Source organism: Lithobates pipiens, unplaced genomic scaffold (genome assembly GCF_037356315.1).
Source record: "Lithobates pipiens isolate NorthernLeopardFrog02 unplaced genomic scaffold, aLitPip1_a1.2 Scaffold_23, whole genome shotgun sequence".
Lineage (NCBI taxonomy): Eukaryota > Metazoa > Chordata > Amphibia > Anura > Ranidae > Lithobates > Lithobates pipiens.
Genome location: NW_027507785.1, coordinates 43,606,227 through 43,628,890, shown reverse-complemented (window position 1 = coordinate 43,628,890; position 22,664 = coordinate 43,606,227). Strand labels below are relative to the sequence as shown.

At 50.4% G+C, this 22,664-nt stretch overlaps 2 protein-coding genes across 5 annotated transcripts in view; one reads left to right on the top strand and one right to left on the bottom strand.

Moving 5' to 3' along the window:
* BAP1 (BRCA1 associated deubiquitinase 1) overlaps positions 1-19,055 on the top strand; it is a 31,901-nt gene extending 12,846 nt beyond the window's left edge. Inside the window, exons 7-17 of one of the 3 annotated variants that reach the window (XM_077451486.1) lie at positions 454-596; positions 2,100-2,193; positions 2,266-2,389; positions 8,160-8,298; positions 8,382-8,542; positions 12,067-12,188; positions 14,999-15,432; positions 15,543-15,628; positions 16,821-16,913; positions 16,997-17,069; positions 18,459-19,055. In XM_077451486.1, the coding sequence (XP_077307612.1) occupies positions 454-596; positions 2,100-2,193; positions 2,266-2,389; positions 8,160-8,298; positions 8,382-8,542; positions 12,067-12,188; positions 14,999-15,432; positions 15,543-15,628; positions 16,821-16,913; positions 16,997-17,069; positions 18,459-18,592 (1,603 nt within the window). In that variant the 3' untranslated portion in view covers positions 18,593-19,055. The remainder of the gene's footprint in view (positions 1-453; positions 597-2,099; positions 2,194-2,265; positions 2,390-8,159; positions 8,299-8,381; positions 8,543-12,066; positions 12,189-14,998; positions 15,433-15,542; positions 15,629-16,820; positions 16,914-16,996; positions 17,070-18,458) is intronic. The other 2 variants (XM_077451487.1, XM_077451485.1) reach the window with 2 other exon arrangements.
* Positions 19,056-20,872: 1,817 nt separating this feature from the next.
* Positions 20,873-22,664, bottom strand: part of DNAH1 (dynein axonemal heavy chain 1) — a 145,636-nt gene continuing 143,844 nt past the window's right edge. For both annotated transcript variants that reach the window (XM_077451483.1, XM_077451484.1), the window contains one exon: positions 20,873-22,183. In XM_077451483.1, the coding sequence (XP_077307609.1) occupies positions 22,062-22,183 (122 nt within the window). In that variant the 3' untranslated portion in view covers positions 20,873-22,061. The remainder of the gene's footprint in view (positions 22,184-22,664) is intronic.

Here is a 22,664-nt window from a genome sequence, read left to right as displayed (position 1 = left end):
ACTATTTTCCTTTTACCAATTGCCGGGGCCGAGATCAGCGCTGTGCAAACCATATCTGGTGCGGACTAAACCCCTGTTTTTAACGCATACTGTTAGGTTATTTGGTTGTCTGTGGGCTGGTGGTAAGTAAAGCTTGGTTTTTTCCTCGGTTTTTTTCCTCGGTTTTTTTCCTCGGTTTGTTTGTATAAACCGTATCGAGCATCAGCTCCATACATTGGGCTCCGCTGTGTTCCAGCAGCAGTGCGGGGGACTCCCTGGAAGAAATGCGAGTCTTCTGATTGGCTGAGGTGGAGATGCAGGCAAGTGATGTCATGATCTTCACCTCAGCCAATCGTGGGGAAGATTTGTATTCCTTGATAGAATCTGTAGCGTCAACAAAGCCCTAATTACTACATATTTTCTAGGCTGATAAAAAAAGCTCCTGGTTGATGCTGTGCTGTGTGTCTCCCGCAGGCCGGAGCCGCGTCACCTACCTGAGAAGCAGAATGGGATCAGCGCCGTCCGCACCATGGAGGCGTTTCATTTCGTCAGTTACGTTCCCATCAAAGGGAGGCTGTTTGAGCTGGACGGCCTGAAGGTCTACCCCATCGATCATGGTAATGCACTCCGAGCCTGGAGAGTCCAGTGTATGGTGGAAGCTGGGGGGGGGGATAAACCCTTAACATTGTCTGCTATCACTCGGGTACTTCATTGGTGAGATCTCCCTGCTGAGTTCCCGGGTCTGTACACCTGCTGTGCCCATTGAGGGGTTCCCACCATCCCTCTGCTGAGTTCCCGGGTCTGTACACCTGCTGTGCCCATTATGAGGGGTTCCCACCATCCCTGTGCTGAGTTCCCGGGTCTGTACGCCCGCTGTGCCCATTATGAGGGGTTCCCACCATCCCTCTGCTGAGTTACCGGGTCTGTACACCCGCTGTGCCCATTATGAGGGGTTCCCACCATCCCTCTGCTGAGTTCCCGGGTCTGTACACCCGCTGTGCCCATTGAGAGGTTCCCACCATCCCTCTGCTGAGTTCCCGGGTCTGCACACCTGCTGTGCCCATTATGAGGGGTTCCCACCATCCCTGTGCTGAGTTCCCGGGTCTGTACACCCGCTGTGCCCATTATGAGGGGTTCCCACCATCCCTGTGCTGAGTTCCCGGGTCTGTACACCCGCTGTGCCCATTATGAGGGGTTCCCACCATCCCTGTGCTGAGTTCCCGGGTCTGTACACCCGCTGTGCCCATTATGAGGGGTTCCCACCATCCCTGTGCTGAGTTCTCGGGTCTGTACACCCCCTGTGCCCATTATGAGGGGTTCCCACCATCCCTGTGCTGAGTTCCCGGGTCTGTACGCCCGCTGTGCCCATTATGAGGGGTTCTCACCATCCCTGTGCTGAGTTCCCGGGTCTGTACACCCGCTGTGCCCATTATGAGGGGTTCCCACCATCCCTGTGCTGAGTTCCCGGGTCTGTACGCCCGCTGTGCCCATTATGAGGGGTTCCCACCATCCCTGTGCTGAGTTCCCGGATCTGTACGCCCGCTGTGCCCATTATGAGGGGTTCCCACCATCCCTGTGCTGAGTTCTCGGGTCTGTACACCCACTGTGCCCATTATGAGGGGTTCCCACCATCCCTCTGCTGAGTTCCCGGGTCTGCACACCTGCTGTGCCCATTATGAGGGGTTCCCACCATCCCTGTGCTGAGTTCCCGGGTCTGTACACCCGCTGTGCCCATTATGAGGAGTTCCTGGGTCTGTAAATAAAATAAATCACTTCTGATTGGATAATGAATACTGTATAAATCATCTAATCAGAAATCTTTTTGCATAGTTACATAGTAGGTGAGGTTGAAAAAAGACACAAGTGCATCAAGGCCAACCTATGTGTGTGATTATATGTCAGTATTACGTTGTATATCCCTGTATGTTGTGCAGGTGATTATCTAATAGTTTCTTGAAAAAATCAATGCCCCCCGCTGAGACCACCACCTGTGGAAGGGAATTCCACATCCTTGCCGCTCTTACAGTAAAGAACCCTCTACGTAGTTTAAGGTTAACTGTGTTGCCCGATTTCCTCATGTTTGCTGATGGCTCTTCTTCTCTCTCTCTCTCTCTCTCCAGGCCCCTGGGCGGAGGAAGAGGAGTGGACGGACAAAGCGCGTCGGGTGATAATGGAGCGGATCGGCCTGGCCACGGCGGGGTACGCACCCTGGAGGTCAGAGGTCAGGAGATGGTTATCCAGCACAGTTGTCTCCAGTATAATAATTATTGTTTATTCCCCCCGCAGGGAACCGTATCATGACATTCGATTTAACCTGATGGCCGTGGTGCCGGACCGGAGGCTGAAATACGAGAGTCGGCTGAATGTCCTGAAGATGAACAGACAGACCGTGCTGGAGGCTTTACAGCAGGTAAAACCCATCGATCCGCGGCACCGAATATCCCGCCTGAAAATAATGTCACCCTGTGCTTTCTAAAGGGGGGAGCTACTCAGGCAGATGAACCCTCACCTTTCTACAGAGATCATTTATTACTGTCTGTAAAATTGGTATTTACATCATCAATTCCTAATAGTCACCTCAGTGTAGCAGAAATGGGAAGAAGAGGGAAGGAGCCTTTGGCCTTCATTCTTGGTGGAACCATGCTCCATTGGTACTAAGGGGCCCAAAGTGTGCCCATCCCCAGCACCGCCACACCCCCACCCCCAGCCTGAACCGGTGATACACCATTACACCCCCCCACCAGCCTGAACCGGTGATATCCCATCCCCCACACCATTACACCCCCACCACCAGCCTGAACCGGTGATACCCCATCCCCCACACCATTACACCCCCACCACCAGCCTGAACCGGTGATACACCATTACACCCCCACCCCCAGCCTGAACCGGTGATACACCATTACACCCCCACCCCCAGCCTGAACCGGTGATACCCCATCCCCCACACCATTACACCCCCCCACCAGCCTGAACCGGTGATACCCCATCCCCCACACCATTACACCCCCCCACCAGCCTGAACCGGTGATACCCCATCCCCCACACCATTACACCCCCACCACCAGCCTGAACCGGTGATACCCCATCCCCCACACCATTACACCCCCACCACCAGCCTGAACCGGTGATACCCCATCCCCCACACCATTACACCCCCCCACCAGCCTGAACCAGTGATATCCCATCCTCCACACCATTACACCCCCACCACCAGCCTGAACCGGTGATACCCCATCCCCCACACCATTACACCCCCACCACCAGCCTGAACCAGTGATACCCCATCCCCCACACCATTACACCCCCACCACCAGCCTGAACCAGTGATACCCCATCCCCCACACCATTACACCCCCACCACCAGCCCTGAACCGGTGATACCCCATCCCCCACACCATTACACTCCCACCACCAGCCTGAACCGGTGATACCCCATCCCCCACACCATTACACCCCCCACCACCAGCCTGAACCGGTGATACCCCATCCCCCACACCATTACACCCCCACCACCAGCCTGAACCGGTGATACCCCATCCCCCACACCATTACACCCCCACCACCAGCCTGAACCGGTGATACAAGGCAGGATGGATCCATGCGCCAAATTCTGACCCCCATCATCTGAATGTCGGAGCTGAAATCCAGACTCATCAGACCAGGCAACGTTTATCCAATCTTCTATTGTCCAATGTCGGTGATCCTGTGCCAATTGTAGCCTCAGTTTCCTGTTCTTAGCTGACAGGAGTGGCACCCGGTGTGGTCTTCTGCTGCTGTAGCCCATCCGCTTCAAGGTTGGATGTGTTGTGTGTTCAGAGATGGTATTCTGCATACCTTGGATGTAACGAGAGGTTATTGGAGTTACTGTTGTCTTCCTGTCATCTGGAACCAGTCTGCCCCATTCTCCTCTGACATCAACAAGGCATTTTCCCCCTCCACACAACAGCCGCTCACTGGATATTTTCTTTTTCCCACCATTCTCTATAATCCTGATAGATGGTTGTGAGTGAAAATCCCAGAAATACTCGGACCGGCCCGTCTACCACCAACAACCATGCCACATCCAAAGTCACTTAAAGGGGTTGTAAGCCCTCGTGTTTTTTCACCTTAATGCATCCTATTCATTAAGGTGGAAAAACTTCTGCCAGTGACTGTCCCCCCCCCCCCTCCCCCGTTTTACTTACCTGAGCCCCGTATTTCTGTTGGCGGGGACTCATTCTCCCTCTCTGCACGGGGTCTTGGCTCTTGATTGAATAGATTGATAGCAGCGCAGTCATTGGCTCCCACTGGTGTCAATCAAATCCAATTATTCGAGTCCCGGGGAGGGCGGGGGCTGAGTCCGGCATTCGTGTCTATCAACGCAAATGCTGGACTCGGGAGCGCATCTGCAAGGTACCGTATATACTCGAGTATAGGTCGATCCGAATATAAGCCGAGGCCCCTAATTTACCACAAAAAACTGGGAAAACTTATTGACTCGTGTATAAGCCGAGGGTGAGACATGCAGCAGCTACTGTTACATCCCTGTGTCCCGTCCATCCCTGTGTCCCGTCCATGCCTGTGTCCCGTCCATGCGTCCATGCCTGTGTCCCGTCCATGCCTGTGTCCCGTCCATGCGTCCATGCCTGTGTCCCGTCCATGCGTCCATGCCTGTGTCCCGTCCATGCCTGTGTCCCGTCCATGCCTGTGTCCCGTCCATGCCTGTGTCCCGTCCATGCCTGTGTCCCGTCCATGCGTCCATGCCTGTGTCCCGTCCATGCCTGTGTCCCGTCCATGCCTGTGTCCCGTCCATGCGTCCATGCCTGTGTCCCGTCCATGCCTGTGTCCCGTCCATGCCTGTGTCCCGTCCATGCGTCCATGCCTGTGTCCCGTCCATGCCTGTGTCCCGTCCATGCCTGTGTCCCGTCCATGCCTGTGTCCCGTCCATGCCTGTGTCCCGTCCATGCCTGTGTCCATCGCAGCCTACCTGTCTCTTTGCCTTCTGCAGCCTCTGTGTGCCATGCCGCGCCGCACCTCTCCTCCTCGTCTGACAGACGGCGGCCATTCCACTGTTCAAAAGCCGCGCCTCTCTGTCTGTGATAGGCGGAACACTCAATTTCCCAGCAGTCAGTGTTCCGCCTATCACGGACATCCTCTCATCCTCGTCCGTAGTATGAGAATGAGCGGATGTCCGTGATAGGCGGAACACTGACTGCTGGGAAATTGAGTGTTCCGCCTATCACAGACCGGGAGGCGCGGCTTTTGAATAGTGGAATGGTCAACGATCTGCGTGACTCGAGTATAAGCCGAGGGGGGCACTTTCAGCCTAAAAAAAGGGGCTGAAAATCTCGGCTTATACTCGAGTATATACGGTAACCCCCCTCGGGAGAGAGCTTCTCCTAGGGGGTTATCTGATGTGGGGAGGAGCCGTGAGAGCCGCTGAGGGACCCCAGAAGACGAGGATCGGGGCCACTCTGTGCAAAACAAGCTGCACGGTGGAGGTAAGTATGATATGTTTTTTATTTAAAAAACAAAGCAAACCCTTACAATCACTTTAAAGTGTTACTAAACCCACAATGGTAAAACCAGTCTGTATATGCAGTAAAGCATCCTTATTATACTCACTGTGGAACGTAGGGGGTTAATCCTCCGCATTGTGTGAAAAGGCAGTTTGATCCTATATGCACAGATCCTCCCCTTCTTGCATTGTCCCCATAACATGTCCGGATAAGACAGAGTACTGGAGTCACTCTGCACATGCTCAGTTTGGTGTGTTTTGCTTGAGAGTTTTCTTTTTTTCTTTTTCTTTTTTTTTTTTTCTTGGGAGGGTGCATGTGATCGGCACAGGGCCAATCAGTACTGTAAAGACAGAGGGTCAGGGGCCCTGCATCCTGATAGGACAGCCAGTGAAAACTCCTCCTACAAGCTTTAACCAGACACTGATAGAAGTCACAAGACTGCTACATACTGCTGATGAGAAAAGATATTTAGCAGTTTATATTTATTAAATGATTGCAATTCCATGTTCTGTGTACTGTGGGAGACCAGCTATAGTGACTGCAGGGTCCTGGGGAGAGCAGATATAGTGACTGCATGGTCCTGGGGAGACCAGATATAGTGAATGCAGGCTCCTGGGGAGACCAGATATAGTGAATGCAGGCTCCTGGGGAGACCAGATATAGTGAATGCAGGCTCCTGGGGGGATCAGATATAGTGAGTGCAGGCTCCTGGGGAGACCATATCTAGTGACTGCAGGCTCCTGGGGAGACCAGATATAGTGAGTGCAGGCTCCTGGGGAGACCAGATATAGTGAGTGCAGGCTCCTGGGGAGACCAGATATAGTGAGTGCAGGCTCCTGGGGAGACCAGATATAGTGAATGCAGGCTCCTGGGGGGATCAGATATAGTGACTGCAGGCTCCTGGGGAGACCATATCTAGTGACTGCAGGCTCCTGGGGAGACCAGATATAGTGAATGCAGGCTCCTGGGGAGACCAGATATAGTGAGTGCAGGCTCCTGGGGAGACCAGATATAGTGAGTGCAGGCTCCTGGGGAGACCAGATATAGTGAGTGCAGGCTCCTGGGGAGACCAGATATAGTGAGTGCAGGCTCCTGGGGAGACCAGATATAGTGAGTGCAGGCTCCTGGGGAGACCAGATATAGTGAGTGCAGGCTCCTGGGGAGACCAGATATAGTGAGTGCAGGCTCCTGGGGAGACCAGATATAGTGAGTGCAGGCTCCTGGGGAGACCAGATATAGTGAGTGCAGGCTCCTGGGGAGACCAGATATAGTGAGTGCAGGCTCCTGGGGAGACCAGATATAGTGAGTGCAGGCTCCTGGGGAGACCAGATATAGTGAGTGCAGGCTCCTGGGGAGACCAGATATAGTGAGTGCAGGCTCCTGGGGAGACCAGATATAGTGAGTGCAGGCTCCTGGGGAGACCAGATATAGTGAGTGCAGGCTCCTGGGGAGACCAGATATAGTGAGTGCAGGCTCCTGGGGAGACCAGATATAGTGAGTGCAGGCTCCTGGGGAGACCAGATATAGTGAGTGCAGGCTCCTGGGGAGACCAGATATAGTGAGTGCAGGCTCCTGGGGAGACCAGATATAGTGAGTGCAGGCTCCTGGGGAGACCAGATATAGTGAGTGCAGGCTCCTGGGGAGACCAGATATAGTGAGTGCAGGCTCCTGGGGAGACCAGATATAGTGAGTGCAGGCTCCTGGGGAGACCAGATATAGTGAGTGCAGGCTCCTGGGGAGACCAGATATAGTGAATGCAGGCTCCTGGGGAGACCAGATATAGTGAATGCAGAGTCCTGGAGAGACCAGATATAGTGAATGCAGGCTCCTGGGGAGACCAGATATAGTGAATGCAGGCTCCTGGGGAGACCAGATATAGTGAATGCAGGCTCCTGGGGAGACCAGATATAGTGAATGCAGAGTCCTGGAGAGACCAGATATAGTGAATGCAGGCTCCTGGGGAGACCAGATATAGTGAATGCAGGCTCCTGGGGAGACCAGATATAGTGAATGCAGGCTCCTGGGGAGACCAGATATAGTGAGTGCAGGCTCCTGGGTTTAGTAACACTTTAAATCCCCTTCCTTCCCCATTCTAAAGGCCCATACTCATGATCGGACTTGCAAATTAGCTGTTTTAAGGCAACATCCGACCGTGTGTACGCTCCATCGGACAAACTTTTTTGGTTTTCATCTGACTTTTGTTGGCCGTGTACGAAACGGACAATCTTTTCGACAACATAAGTCCGATGGCGCAAAGTCCGATCGTGTGTACAGAAAACCATCGGACTTTACAAAACAGGCATGCTCAGAACCAATGCAAAAGATCAGACAACAATACAGAAGTTGACCAAAGGTGGCGGTAAAGAGCAGAAAAACCACGTGATTTGGTGAAAGTTGGCTAAAACAGTCCTGCCGTGTGTATGCAATACAAGTTCACGGCCGACGCCCTTTGTACAGAAATTCACGGGAAAGTTTGTACAAAGTCCGATCGTGTGTATGAGGCTTAATGCTCGGTTTGAACTTCAGCAAGTCCTCTTCACCACGTCCTAGATGCCTAAATGCACTGAGTTTCTGCCGTGCGATTGGCTGATTTAGCAAATTGTGTTTTTTTTTTTTTTTTTTACTTTTGTTGTATGCTATGAGACTTTTCAGGTTTTACCTATTTATTTCTCATTGCAGTTGATCCGGGTGACCCAACCAGAATTAATTCAGCCCCAGAAGGCGACCGACGGTCAGAATAACGAGGACACGAAGCCTAATGCGAAGTCGGCCTCTAACCAGGAGTCGTCTCGTCATAATTCTCAGAGTAATGCCTCAGGTATTGCCTCGAATGATTTGCTGGTCTTCAGTTGTGCAACGTTCAGCTCTACCTACCTACCTGTTCTTGTCTCTCCTCCATAGAGGTGAGTGGTGACACGGCAGGATCCGCCCAGAAAGGACCCGCCCCGAATACGTACAGCAAGCTAAATGCCGTCCCTCATAACGGGAGTACAACCACCAGCCAACCCCCCCGGCTGCCGGCTTTCTTGGACAACCACAACTACGCCAAGTCCCCGATGCAGGTCAGTGGGTGTTTTTTTTTTCCCGTTTTTTCTCTAGGGCAGTGCCTTACAAAAAGCTCCGGTTTCTACAGCATTCCATCTTACAGGTAGCTCTGGTTTCTTTGGCGTTCTTTCTATATAACATTCCTAGCCAATGAGCATTGGCCATGGTCTTTTATAGGACAGGGATGCACTAAACTGTTAAAGCGGAGGTCCACCCTAAAGTGAACCTTCCGCTCATTGGAATCCTCCTTCCCCCCCCCCCCTCCGGCGCCACAATTGGCACCTTTCAGGGGGGAGGGGGGTGCAGATACCTGTACAGTACAGGTATCTGCACCCACTTCCGGGATAGCTCTCTGCGGAAAGGGGCGTAGATTACGCCCCTTTCCGCAAGTTCCCGCCCCTTTCCGCCAGTGCCCCGCTGCCTGCTGGGAAACACAAAGATCCCAGAGACAGCGGCGTCCATCCTTATTGCGCAGCGCGACTCGCGCATGCGCACTAGGGAACCGGGAAATGAAGCCGAAAGGCTCCACTTCCTGATTCCCATACGCAAGATGGCGGCGGCAGCACCCGAGAGACGATCGAGAGATCGGCTTCGGGTGCCGACATCGCGGGCGCGCTGGACAGGTAAGTGTCCTTATTTTAAAAGTCAGCAGCTGCAGTATTTGTAGCTGCTGGCTTTTAAAAAAAAAAAAAAAAAAACGGCGGAACTCCCGGCGGACTACCGCTTTAATTAGCTTTGGGTTCAAGTCTGTGACTTTTGTAACAAACGGGACTCCAGGCTACTCAAGCGCTTGTAGAAGGGGAAAAAAAAAACCCAGGTTCAATCGTTGTGCCAGATCTAGCGTCACCCGCCAGGGTTAAGTCCCTTCTCTGATCTTGTGAAGGTCCCCCCCTGGCACAGACCTCCCGTGTTGTTGTTGTTGTTTTTGGCGCCTGCCTTCCTTAGTTCTGCTTGATTTGGAGCCCTGTGTGTTATTGAAATCGCAAACTATACTTGGCGCTGACTCGGCCCGCGCTCCAGTGTGAAAGGGGGGTCTTCGTGTCAGATTTGTCCGCCGCAATGTCGCAGGCCCACTTAAAATGGCTGGTCGCCATTACTAGTGAAAACAAAAACAAAAAAAGTCCATAAATATATCCCATAGTAGACACAATCATTTGTGTGCAAACCAATCAATATACACTTAATTGGGATTTTTTTTTTTTTTTTTACCAAAAATATGTAGCAGAATACATATTGGTCTAAATTGATGAAGAAATTCGATTTTTTTTTATTTTATTTTTTTTATTGGATGTGTTTTATAGCAGAAAGTAAAAAATTGTTTTTTTTTTTGTTTGTTTTTTTTCAAATTATCTGTATTTTTTTTGTTTATGGTGCAAAAAATAAAAACTGCAGAGGTGATCAAATACCATCAAAAGAAAGCTCTATTTGTGGGGTACAGCGTGGCAGGTCCACGTAATTGTCAGTTAGGGATAGTTTACCCTTTGTTTCAGAACAAGGCTTCGGACAGGCTTTGTTAAAGCTCTCTGAATGCCAGTCAAAGCTCCTGTCACTAAATAAAATTGTTGGCTTACGATCTTGTTTACACCTTGCTTTTGCTTGGTGCTTCAATGAGGCTTTGGTGGGGCTTTGGTGGGGCTTTGGTGGGGCTTTAGCGGGGCTTTGGTGGGGCTTTGGTGGGGCTTTAGCGGGGCTTTGGTGGGGCTTTGATGAGGCTTCATTCGAGCTTTGCCATAAACTTCTATAGAGCCTTTGAAGATGCTTTGAAGCCCCACTAAGAGCTCATTTACACTTGCTTCGGCTTCAACACACATTAATGACTAGTTTACGCTTTGCTTCAAAACAAAGCTTCGGACAGGCTTTGTTAAAGCTCTCTGAATGCCAGTCAAAGCTCCTGTCACTAAATAAAATGGTTAGCTTACGGTCTTGTTTACACCTTGCTTTTGCTTGGTGCTTCAATGAGGCTTTGGGGCTTTGAGCTTTTGGTGGGGCTTTGATGAGGTTTTGGCGGGGCTTTGGTGGGGCTTTGGCGGGGCTTTGATGAGGCTTCGTTGGGGCTTCAATGGAGCTTTGCCATAAACTTCTATAGAGCCTTTGAAGACGCTTTGAAGCCCCACTAAGGGCTCATTTACACTTCAACACACATTAAGGACTTGTTTACACTTTGCTTCAAAACAAAGCTTCAGACAGGCTTTGTTAAAGCTCTCTGAACGCTGGTCAAAGCTCTTGTCACTAAATAAAATTGTTAGCTTACAGTCCTGTTTACACCTTGCTTTTGCTTGGGGCTTCGGTGAGGCTTCGTTGAGGCATCACTGGTGCTTCGGTGAGGCTTCAAGCCAGCTTAGCCATAGACTTCTATGAAGGCTTTGAAGACGCTTTGAAGCACCACTGAAGCTACATGGGGCATCATTTGTGAAGCAAAGCAAAAGCAAGGTGTAAACAGGACTGTAAGCTAACCATTTTATTTAGTGACAGGAGTTTTGACTGGTGTTCGGGGAGCTTTAACAAAGCCTGTCCAAAGCCTTGTTTTGAAGAAAGTGTAAACTAGCAATTAATGTGTGTTGAAGTTGAAGCAAGTGTAAATGAGCCCTTAGTGGGGCTTCAAAGCATCTTCTAAGCCTCCATAGAAGTCTGTGGTAAAACTCACTTGATGCCCCACGCAGCCTCATCGAGGCCCCACGGAAGCCCCACCGAAGCCTCATGGAAGCCCCACCGAAGCCTCATGGAAGCCCCACCGAAGCCCCACCGAAGCCTCATGGAAGCCCCACCGAAGCCTCATGGAAGCCCCACCGAAGCCTCATGGAAGCCCCACCGAGGCCTTCATCGAGGCCCCACCGAAGCCTCATGGAAGCCCCACCGAAGCCTCATGGAAGCCCCACCGAAGCCTCATGGAAGCCCCACCGAAGCCTCATGGAAGCCCCACCGAGGCCTTCATCGAGGCCCCACCGAAGCCTCATGGAAGCCCCACCGAAGCCTCATGGAAGCCCCACCGAAGCCCCAATGAAGCCTCATCGAAGCCCCAATGAAGCCTTGCCAATGCACCAAGCAAAAGCAGGTTTAAACAGGGACTGTAAGCTAACCATTTTATTTAGTGACAGGAGCTTTGACTGGCATTCAGAGAGCTTTAAAAAGCCTGCCCGAAGCCTTGTTTTGAAGCAAAGTGTAAACTGGCCATTAATGTGTGTTGAAGCCGAATCAAGTGTAAATGAGCCCTAAAGTAACGCAGTGCTGTATCGCAAAAAATGGCCTGGTCATGAAGGGGGGCTAAAAACTTCCCGGTGCTGAAGTGGTTAATATCCTCTCGGAGGATAACTAATATCGGCTTCCTGAAAGAACATATGAGCTGTATACAGTATATTGGCAGTAGATGAATGCAGCTTTCTTTATTCCAGAACACAATGCAAACAGACCGGCCATGTTCAGCTCCTTATTAGACTATGGGCAGAATTCACAAAGCTTTAATAGAAGGATAAAGATCTTTATTTCAAATGTTATGTTGTTTATTTTCCCCTTTATATCAAATTTTATATGAATATTCTCTCAGGAGGAAGAAGATTTGGCTGCAGGCGTCGGCCGATCTCGAGGACTCCCACCCCCCTCTCCGGACTCCGATGAAGAGGAAGAAGAGGAGGCAGAGACCTCCACAAGACCGACAACTCTTCCTAGGTGAGGGCAGGGCCTCCCTTACTCCTCTATCACTGAGGATTGTACCTTAAAGGCTGAATACGTTCACCTTTGGTAACATGCCGTGATGTCCGCCCCCCATGACAGCAGGTTGGGGTTTCTTTACCCGCACCCGCTGTCAGTTTAAAAATGGCACAGCTATGCGAGACTCCACCCACACAGCCGCATCATTCATTCACCGTAATCCGTGAATGAATGAACTACATGTCCTGTCTGCCACCGCAGCAGAGAGCTTGTAGTTCACAGGTAGGGGCAGAAAGCTGTTGGCAGTGCCCGCAGGAGCCTGGCATTACACCTGCAATCTGCTGGTCATGGGTGCAATGCTCTGCAGGCTCTTCAGAATTTTTTTTTATTTTTTTTTATCACCTTTTTAAAAAAAAAAAAGTTTAAAGGTGAACTTCTCCTTTTTAACCACTTCCCGCTCGTAGGATGTACGGGTACATCTTTGGGTTGAAGTGGGGGGTCATGATTGGTATCAGTGTTTTTAGCCGTCGATGCTGAATAATGTAAAAGTGATCCCAGTGGCTGTATTTACACTGTAAATAGGTGAATGTGAACATATATTTTAACCACTTCAATACCGGACACTTTCACCCCCTTCCTACCCAGTGCAATTTTCAGCTTTCAGCGCTGTCACACTTTGAATGACAATTGCGCAGTCATGTAACACTGTATCCAATCAAAATATTTATCTTTTTTTTTTTTTTTGAGACAGATTTCTTTTGGTGGTATTTAATCATCACTGAGTATTTAATTTTTTATATTTTTTTCTGAACAAATGATATATGCAGCACTGGTGGGCACTGATATGCAGCACTGGTGGGCACTGATATGCAGCACTGGTGGGCACTGATATGCAGCACTGGTGGGCACTGGCAGGCATCACTGATTATCAGTGTGGATCCCCCTTGTGAGGAAAGCCGCTTATTGGCTCTCCTCATGCGCTGTCAGCGTGAATAGAGGAATGTCGATAACTGACACTTCCTTTTTACGCTGTGATCAGTTGTGATTGGACACAGCTGATCACATAGTAAAGAGCCTACATCATAGGCTCTTTACCTTGTTCGGTGAGGCGGTGTATCTGAGCGACGCACCGCACCACCGATCACAGGGGGGGGCGCGCAGGAGCTGCTTTTTCTGACTTCCAGTCGGAATGGGAGAGCCACCGCCCAGCTTTCATTTTGCTATTGACACAGCCATTAATGTCTAAACCGCTGGCAACAAAAGTCAGTACACCCCTAAGTGAAAATACCCAAATTGGGCCCAAAGTGTCAATATTTTGTGTGGCCGCCATTATTTTCCAGCACTGCCTTCACCCTCTTGGGCATGGAGGTCACCAGAGCTTCACAGGTTGTCACTGGAGTCCTCTTCCCCTCCCCCATGATGACATCACGGAGCTGGTGGATGTTGGAGACCTTGCGCTCCTCCACCTTCCATTTGGGGATGTCCCACAGAAGCTCAATGGGGTTTAGGTCTGGAGACATGCTTGGCCAGTCCATCACCTTTACCCTCAGCTTCTTTAGCAAGGCAGTGGTCATCTTGGAGGTGTGTTTGGGGTGGTTATCATGTTGGAATACTGCCCTGCGGTCCAGTCTCTGAAGGGAGGGGATCATGCTCTGCTTCAGTATGTCACAGTACATGTTGGCATTCATGGTCCCCTCAATGATCTGTAGCCCCCCAGTGCCGGCAGCACTCATGCAGCCCCAGACCATGACACTCCCACCACCATGCCTGACTGTAGACAAGACACACTTGTCTTTGTCCTCCTCACCTGGTTGCCCCCACACACGCCTGACACCATCTGACACCAAATGCCTTTATCTTGGTCTCATCAGACCACAGGACATGGTTCCAGTAATCCATCTCCTTAGTCTGCTTGTCTTCAGTAAACTGTTTGTGGTCTTTCTTGTACATCATCTTTAGAAGAGGCTTCCTTCTGGGACGACAGCCATGCAGACCAATTTGATGCAGTGTGCGGCGTATGGTCTAAACACTGACAGGCTGACCCCCCACCCCTACAACCTCTGCAGCAATGCTGGCAGCACTCATACGTCTATTTCCCAAAGACAACCTCTGGATATGACGCTGAGCACGTGACCTCAACTTCTTTGGTGGACCATGGCGAGGCCTGTTCTGAGTGGAACCTGTCCTGTTATACCGCTGTATGGTCTTGGCCACTGTGCTGTAGTTTCAGTTTCAGGGTCTTGGCAATCTTCTTATAGCCTAGGCCATCTTTATGTAGAGCAACAATTCTTATCTTCAGATCCTCAGAGAGTTCTTTGCCATGAGGTGCCATGTTGTACTTCCAGTGACCAGTATGAGAGAGTGAGAGCGATAACGCCAAATTTAACACACCTGCTCCCCATTCACACCTGAGACCTTGTAACACTAACGAGTCACATGACACCGGGGAGGGAAAATGGCTAATTGGGCCCAATTTGGACATTTTCACTTAGGGGTGTACTGACTTTTGTTGCCAGCGGTTTAGACATTAATGGCTGTGTGTTGAGTTATTTTGAGGGGACAGGAAATTTACACTGTTATACAAGCTGTACACTCACTACTTTACATTGTAGACAAGTGTCATTTCTTCAGTGTTGTCACATGAAAAGAGAGAAGTAAAGATTTACAAAAATGTGAGGGGTGTACTTACTTTTGTGACATACTGTATATATAATGTTTAGGGGTTCTAAATAATTTTCTAGCAAAAAAAAAAATGCAGATATTTTCTTGTATGAGAGAAGTGCCGGAATTGGCCCAGAATTGACGTGGTTAATGTTTAATGTCTCCAGCAGGTTCAAGAGAAGAAGTTCGGGGGCTCTTCCCCCACCTCCCGGGCCGGAGCTTCCCGCCAGCGTTCTGGTAGAAAAATTAAAAGAAACTCAGCGAGAAATGTGCTCCCCGCTCTCTATAAAGACGGGGGCCCCCGCGGCCCCCCATTCCCAGCCGTCTCCCACCCCCAGCAACGAGAGCACAGACACCGCCTCTGAGATCGGGAGCGCCTTCAACTCCCCGCTGCGTTCGCCTCTGAGGTCCGCCAACCCCACCAGGCCCTCCAGCCCCGTCACCCTGCACCTCTCCAAGGTTCTGTTCGGGGAGGATGAGCCTCTCTCGCGGTTGGATAGCGTACGGTATAACCGCGCAGTGCGGGAACTCGGGCCCCTGGTCGGCACTGGAATTCTGCACCTCACCCGGGATGGACAGATCTACACACTGAGCCGGACTGGTAAGAAGGGGGTGGGGAGGGGAGGGGAGGATTCTGTATACATTGTGTGAGGAGGAATGTGTTTTCCAATGGGGGGGGGATTGTTAATCATCTCTGTTCATATCAACCAGATTCCGGGAAGGTTTCCCCAAAAATCAAAGCTGAGGATGGCAGCGAGAGTTCTGATCCCCCAAGGGGGGAGCGGTTCTCACCGAAGGTAAGGAGAGGCACACAGGGGGGGGCAAACATCTAATATTACCCAGAACGCCTTATTCGGGTTCATATCCTTTATATACAGTGGGGGGGGGAAATAACGATTTGAGCCCCTGAAGATTGTATAAGTTTTGCCCACTTACATAGAAATGAAGGGTCTATAATTTTTATCATAGGTGTATTTTATATGATGGAGACAGAATATCAACCAACAATCCAGAAAAAAAACACAATACAAATGTTATAAATGGAGTTGCAGTTCAGTGAGTAAAATAAGTATTTGATCCCCAAGCAAAACATTGATCAGAGGTCAGACGTTTCTTGTAGTTGCTGACCAGGTTTGCACATCTCAGGAGGGATTTTGGTCCTCTCTTTACAGATCTTCTCTAAATCCTTGAGGTTTCTTGGCAACTCGAAAGTTTCAGCTCCCTCCATACATTTTCTATAGGATTAAGGTCTGGAGACTGGCTAGTCCACCCCATGACCTTAATCTGCTTCTTCCTGAGCCACTCCTTTGTTGCCTTGGTGATATGTTTTGGGTTATTGTTATGCTGGAAGACCCATCCATGACCCATCTTCAGTGTTCTGGCTGAGGGAAGAAGGTTCTCATCCAAGATTTTACAATACATGGTCCCGTCCATTGGTCCCTCAATGGGGCAGAGTCAGCCTGGACCTTTATCAGAGAAACACCCCCAAAGCATCATGTTTCCACCTCCGTGTGTGACTGTAGGGATGGTGTTCATGTTCCCCCCTCTGTGTGTGACTGTAGGGATGGTGTTCATGTTCCCACCTCCGTGTGTGACTGTAGGGATGGTGTTCATGTTCCCACCTCCGTGTGTGACTGTAGGGATGGTGTTCATGTTCCCACCTCCGTGTGTGACTGTAGGGATGGTCTTCTTAGGGTCATAGTCAGCATTTTTTATTTTTTTTTCCCCAAACATGGCGAGTCAAGTTAATGCCAAAGAGTTCAATTTCGGTCTCATCTGCCCAAGGCACTTTCCCCTCAATCCTTCAGATGCTGATTGGCATGACTGTACCTGTGCCCTCTCGAGGAGGGGGACTCGCCGTGTTTGGAGGAAGAACAATGCTGTTGCTGCTGTACATTGGGATGTGTCTGTCTGAAATTTACCGACCGGTCCACTTTTTAAGTCCTTTTAGTTAACTTGCCTCTTTTTTTTTCTTTTTTTTTGTCCTAGGAGCTCTTGGCTTTGTTAAAATGTGTAGAAGCTGAAATAGCCGCCTCGGAGGCCTCCCTGAGGGAGGAGCTGGAGAAACGCAAAAAATTCAAGGTAGGGCGTCCTGTAGTCGCTCAGCTCTTCTCTGTGCGATCTCTGGACTGAGATGTGACCAGACCTCCTTGTTTTGTCTTCAGATCGATGATCAGAGAAGAACCCACAACTACGACGAGTTCATCTGCGCCTTCATCTCCATGCTGGCCCAGGAAGGTGAGTTCAGGACTCTGAGGTTCACTTTGTGTGTCTTAAAGGGAATCTGTTGGAATTGGGTGTCAATACTTTACTGCTATGACCGTCGGTGGATGGGGGCAGGGCTGGTGCAAGGTTTTTTTGTCTACACAGGTGAAGGGTGCATTTTGTGTGTGTCCCCAATGTGATGATTTTTTGGAGACAGGTTCTCTTTAACCAATAATTTTGCTATAGACCGGGCGTGACGTCACACGGTGTCCTCCCGGATCACGCCTCGCGGCGTCCTCCCGGATCACGCCTCGCGGCGTCCTCCCGGATCACGCCTCGCGGCGTCCTCCCGGATCACGCCTCGCGGCGTCCTCCCGGATCACGCCTCGCGGCGTCCTCCCGGATCACGCCTCACTGCGTCGCGGTCTGTCACCGGCTGTGCCCATCGGACACAGCCGATGACTGATCAGTGTAGCAGCCCGCTACCGGTACCATATGAGACAGGTTCTCTTTAACCAATAATTTTTCTATAGGCCGGGCGTGACGTCACACGGCGTCCTCCCTGATCACGCCTCGCGGCGTCCTCCCGGATCACGCCTCACGGCGTGAGCGTCGCGGTCTGTCACCGGCTGTGCCCATCGGACACAGCCGATGACTGATCAGTGTAGAAGCCCGCTACCGGTACCATGTGATCTCTGTGACCAATCACAACAGATCACATGACAATTGTAAACAATGGATAGCTGCTTTTCATGCCATCCATTGTGTATAATTGTGTTGCTAGCTGTGATTGGTCACATGGTACAGACAGAGCCAATTACAGCCCATCAGTACCGGGTGATTAGCTGTGGCAATCGCAATAAAACAAACGTAATGAATCAATTTCATTCAGTAAAATGCTTGCTTATAGCAATGAAATTCATTGCTATAAGCAGTCATGAAGTGTAAAACAAAAAAATCACTTCTCCAGAGTAGTACAGTGTTACTATGGTAACATCATAATGCTCTGACCACAGTGTGTTAAAATAAGATAACATTTTTTTTTTTAAATTTAAAAATGTATAGCAGTTGGTGTACCTGATCATCACTGCTCCCCCCCCTAAATCCTTAACCGTCCCTCTGAGTCTGGTATGGCTCTTATGCCAAAATATAAAAAATGGCATAGGGTCCCCCCCTAAAATCCATACCAGACTCTTATCCGAGCATGCAGGTCAGGAAAGGGGTGGGTTTTGGAGCGAAGTCCCCTCCGCTCCCTCCTGAACCATACCAGCCCACATGCCCTCAACATGGAGGGGGGGGGGGCTTAGATTTTGTATCTCTCACCTTGCCAGGACTGTTTTCAGGGTCCACAGTGGGATGGGGGTCTCGCTTTTACATATACAGGGGTTCACCGTATTAACCCTCTCTATTCCGTCCCTTCAGGCATGCTGGCGAGTCTGGTGGAGCAGAACATTTCGGTCAGGAGGCGGCAGGGGGTCAGCATCGGCCGCCTGCACAAACAGAGGAAGCCCGACCGCCGCAAACGCTCGCGCCCGTACAAAGCCAAGCGCCAGTAACCCCCCAAAACCCCTTTTTAGAGGTACCACCCAGACAGACTGTCCTGACACGCCTGTATATGATGTATATAAACTGTTTTTATAATTCCCCCATATATACTCGTCCCCTCCCCACAGGTAATGTATGGCACGTGCTCCAATGATCTTTTCATACCCGCATCATGTGATCTGCCTACACCTTACTCCCCCCCCCCTCTCCCCCTTTCCAGCGTAGTCACCTGATAAAAATTCCTTATCAGGGATTTTCCAGGCTGGGATCCCTCCATGACAGTTGTCAGAAGACGGTTCCTCTGTGTCACTAGCTCCATATTACAATCACTGTTGTCACGCTGCGGGCCGGACCCATTTTTACAAACTGTACAATCAACCCCACTGGCTGGATCCATAACCTCCTCATGATCATGTCACAACTCTTCAGCCAATCACAGTACTTATTGTGGAATAATAAATGTTATCCAATTGATCAGGATGTGATGATTTTTTGAGATAATCCACGGCATGTTTGGAATAGATTGTGTGATATACAGATACTTGCCTGGTGGTATATAGGCTTCCATGTTATAAATCGTAAAAAGCACGGTCCCTGCTGCAGTGTTTTAGGTAATGCCGGCTGTTTCTGACGCAGTGGCTCTGCAGGTTTGTGTGACCCCAGAATTGTGATGTCTTTCACAAAATGGTTGTAGTAGTGCTAGAGGGACTCTGGGGCAAGCACAGCCGACAGACAAGCCAGGCAAATGAATGGCTGCAGGGATGCCGGGGCTGCCATGTTTGCAATAACACCGGTAGCAGGGGTAAGTAAATGCTGCATGGTCGGATTTAGAGGGGTACTGGGCTAGGACTGTGCACCCCCCCCCCCATATTTCAATTGATTGCAGGTCCACCACCCAGAGGCGGCCCTAGACTTTGTGTGGTCTTAGGCATAACTTAGACATGAGGCCCCACTCACATCCACAAGGGAAAAAAGAATTCAAGCAATAAAATGTAATTGCATATATTAAGAGTGCTGGTGTCAATTTGCTCTATCTCAGTGCTGGTGCCAGTACCCTGTCTCTCTGTGCTGGTGCCATTGTACACTCTCAGTGCTGGTGTCAGTGTGCTCTATCTCTCTCAGTACTGTACTCACATAGAGCTCTTTGAACTCAGCCTCATAGAAGAGAAGGGGCTGTGTGAAATTTCACCACCTCGGAGGTCTCATCATCCCTGTTGGGCAGCAGTAGGTCCCCTTGGGCTCACCATAGTGGAAGAGCTCCTGGTGGGAGCTAGCCACAGAGAAGCCGATTTATGAGTAGTGCCAGAGCAGAATGAAGAGCGCCCTGCCCACCGTGGCTGAGGATCGGCACTGGACTGAGCTGGGACCTCCCGACCACCACAGTGGAGCCCTGGGTGGCCAGGGATGAGGGTGGATGGAGTCAGGTCAGGGGGACCCGGGCTGTCAACCACAGGCAGGCACACTGGCAGAGGACATGTACACTCTCCACAGGCACATGCACCCCCCTAGTCACATATACCCCCCCCCCCAGTCACATGCACACCCCCCCCCCGTCACATGCACCCCCATGGAATGACTGTACACTGAACGAGGCAGGCACGAAGCTCCGCTCACTGTACTGGGACTGATGTATGAGGCTAGCCAGAGGCGGCTCTTTAGGTAAACTAGGGGGCCACGAGGCCCTTGGGAGGGCGAGGCCTTAGGCGGCCGCCTAATTAGAGAGTCGCCTCTGCCACCACCCACTCACTCACCCCCCCCACACCCACCTCACCACACATTACATACATAGGCTATATTCGCATTGGCAATTGGAGCAGGTGCAAATTTTAGCAGTTCCTCCTGCGGCTCTCAGCAGGTAGGTGTGGCTGCCGCCCCCTTTCACTATGACAGTTTACCGGCAGCCACACCTATTCACGCTCTCTACACAGCAAGTGATTACCTGAAGTGATCACCGTTGGACGCCCTTTGCATCCAGTAGCGCACACCGCAGATAATCTCTGGCTGTGTAAAAAGCTGTGAACAGGCGCAGCCGGCGGAGTCTAGAGTGGCCACACCTACCCTATGAGAGCCGCAGGAGGAACTGATCATTGGCTATCCTTATTATTAGTGTAGCTAATGTGCATATTGTAAGTTTAGTGCAATTTCTCTTCTTCCAATGTGGCCCAGGAGGGTCAAAAGATAGGACACCCCCTGCTTTAGATGGTATGTGATACATAGAACTGAACAGCAGGAGATCAAATTACACTTTTATTTACAGCATTGAAGTAAAGAGCTCTAGAAAGGATATTATACTTTGTGTGTGTATATATATATATATATATATATTTATTTTGTTGATAAATATAAAGAATAATCATTAATATGTGAAAAAACATTTTACATTCTGTTTAACTGTATAGCTAAAACCTGACAGAGGGCCTGGAGTACAACAATGCTTTTATTAAATGGGCTTTAATTACTGTTAAAGTGGACTAATAACTGTACCATTGAAATATTAATCATTCAACCAATCGCTGCACAAGAGGTGGGCGGAGTCGGGCCAACCCCCCTGCGCTGGAGTCGGGCCAACCCCCCTGCGCTGGAGTCGGGCCAACCCCCCTGCGCTGGAGTCGGGCCAACCCCCCTGCGCTGGAGTCGGGCCAACCCCCCTGCGCTGGAGTCGGGCCAACCCCCCTGCGCTGGAGTCGGGCCAACCCCCCTGCGCAGGAGTCGGGCCAACCCCCCTGCGCAGGAGTCGGGCCAACCCCCCTGCGCAGGAGTCGGGCCAACCCCCCTGCGCAGGAGTCGGGCCAACCCCCCTGCGCAGGAGTCGGGCCAACCCCCCTGCGCAGGAGTCGGCCAGTTTTGTCTACTGGAGAAAAGCAGAGTTGGCCAAGCCCCGCACTGGAGTAGGGCAGAGTCTTGTTTGGCTTATAGGAAAACCTCTTAGGGGGTGGCATGGCCACCATTACAATGTGCCAATCTTTTCATGGCCGACCAGTACAGTGGATGCCGCCTCCCCGTCACCAGGTAAAGGTACAAAGTGCCTCCCACTGCAGTGATAATGGAAGTTTATGAATGGTAGGTGACGGGTACTCACAGGGGCGTCTTTAAGGATCATCTGAATTGCTGTTTGTATTGCAACATTTGTACCCTCTTTTATATCTATATCTTTGGGGGGGTTTTCCGACAAAATGGAATTGGGAGGGAAAAGAAATGTGAAAATTAGATAAAATAATGAAACTCCAGCACAAAAAGTGACACCATCTTCTCTTACTTTTGATGGATTTAAATTGGACAAAATTATCTGCAAAAAGTACAGTATAAATGGAATTTATTTTGTGCTATTTTTAGTTTGAAATGTAGGAAAACGGTGAAGAAAATACCCAACACGCCTTTACAAATGTCTGAGATCATTGAAACTGATACTTCTTTTTTTAAATGTTAATTTTCTGGAAATGTCCCTGAAGTTTACAGAAAGTTATTTGGCACAGCGTCCAATCAATAGTCCAGAGCACAGATCAGGGCCACGCCCCTTTTTATCCAGTGGGTTTGCGGTTGGCTGCTGCGGAGCTCCACTGCGATGACGTAATTGGTGGAATGTCCCGTGGTGGAGAGCGTTCCTGAGGGGAGGAAACAATTCTGGTCAACCAATGATTTGTTATACAGAATCTGGAAGGTGCATCTGTAAGGGGGTGATGGTGACAGGCTGAAGGGGTTCTTCTACTGGTTAGGGGGGAAAAAATAAACTTTCTTTCTCATCCATTAATGGACACAGGAAGGACCCCCCTGCATATTTGTGTCCCCATCAGAGATCCCCCCCATATTTGTGTCCCCATCAGAGATCCCCCCCATATTTGTGTCCCCATCAGAGATCCCCCCAATATTTGTGTCCCCATCAGAGACCCCCCCATATTTGTGTCCCCATCAGAGACCCCCCCATATTTGTGTCCCCATCAGAGATCCCCCCCATATTTGTGTCCCCATCAGAGATCCCCCCCCATATTTGTGTCGCCATCAGAGACCCTCCCATATTTGTGTCGCCATCAGCGATCCCCCCCATATTTGTGTCCCCATCAGAGATCCCCCCATATTTGTGTGCCC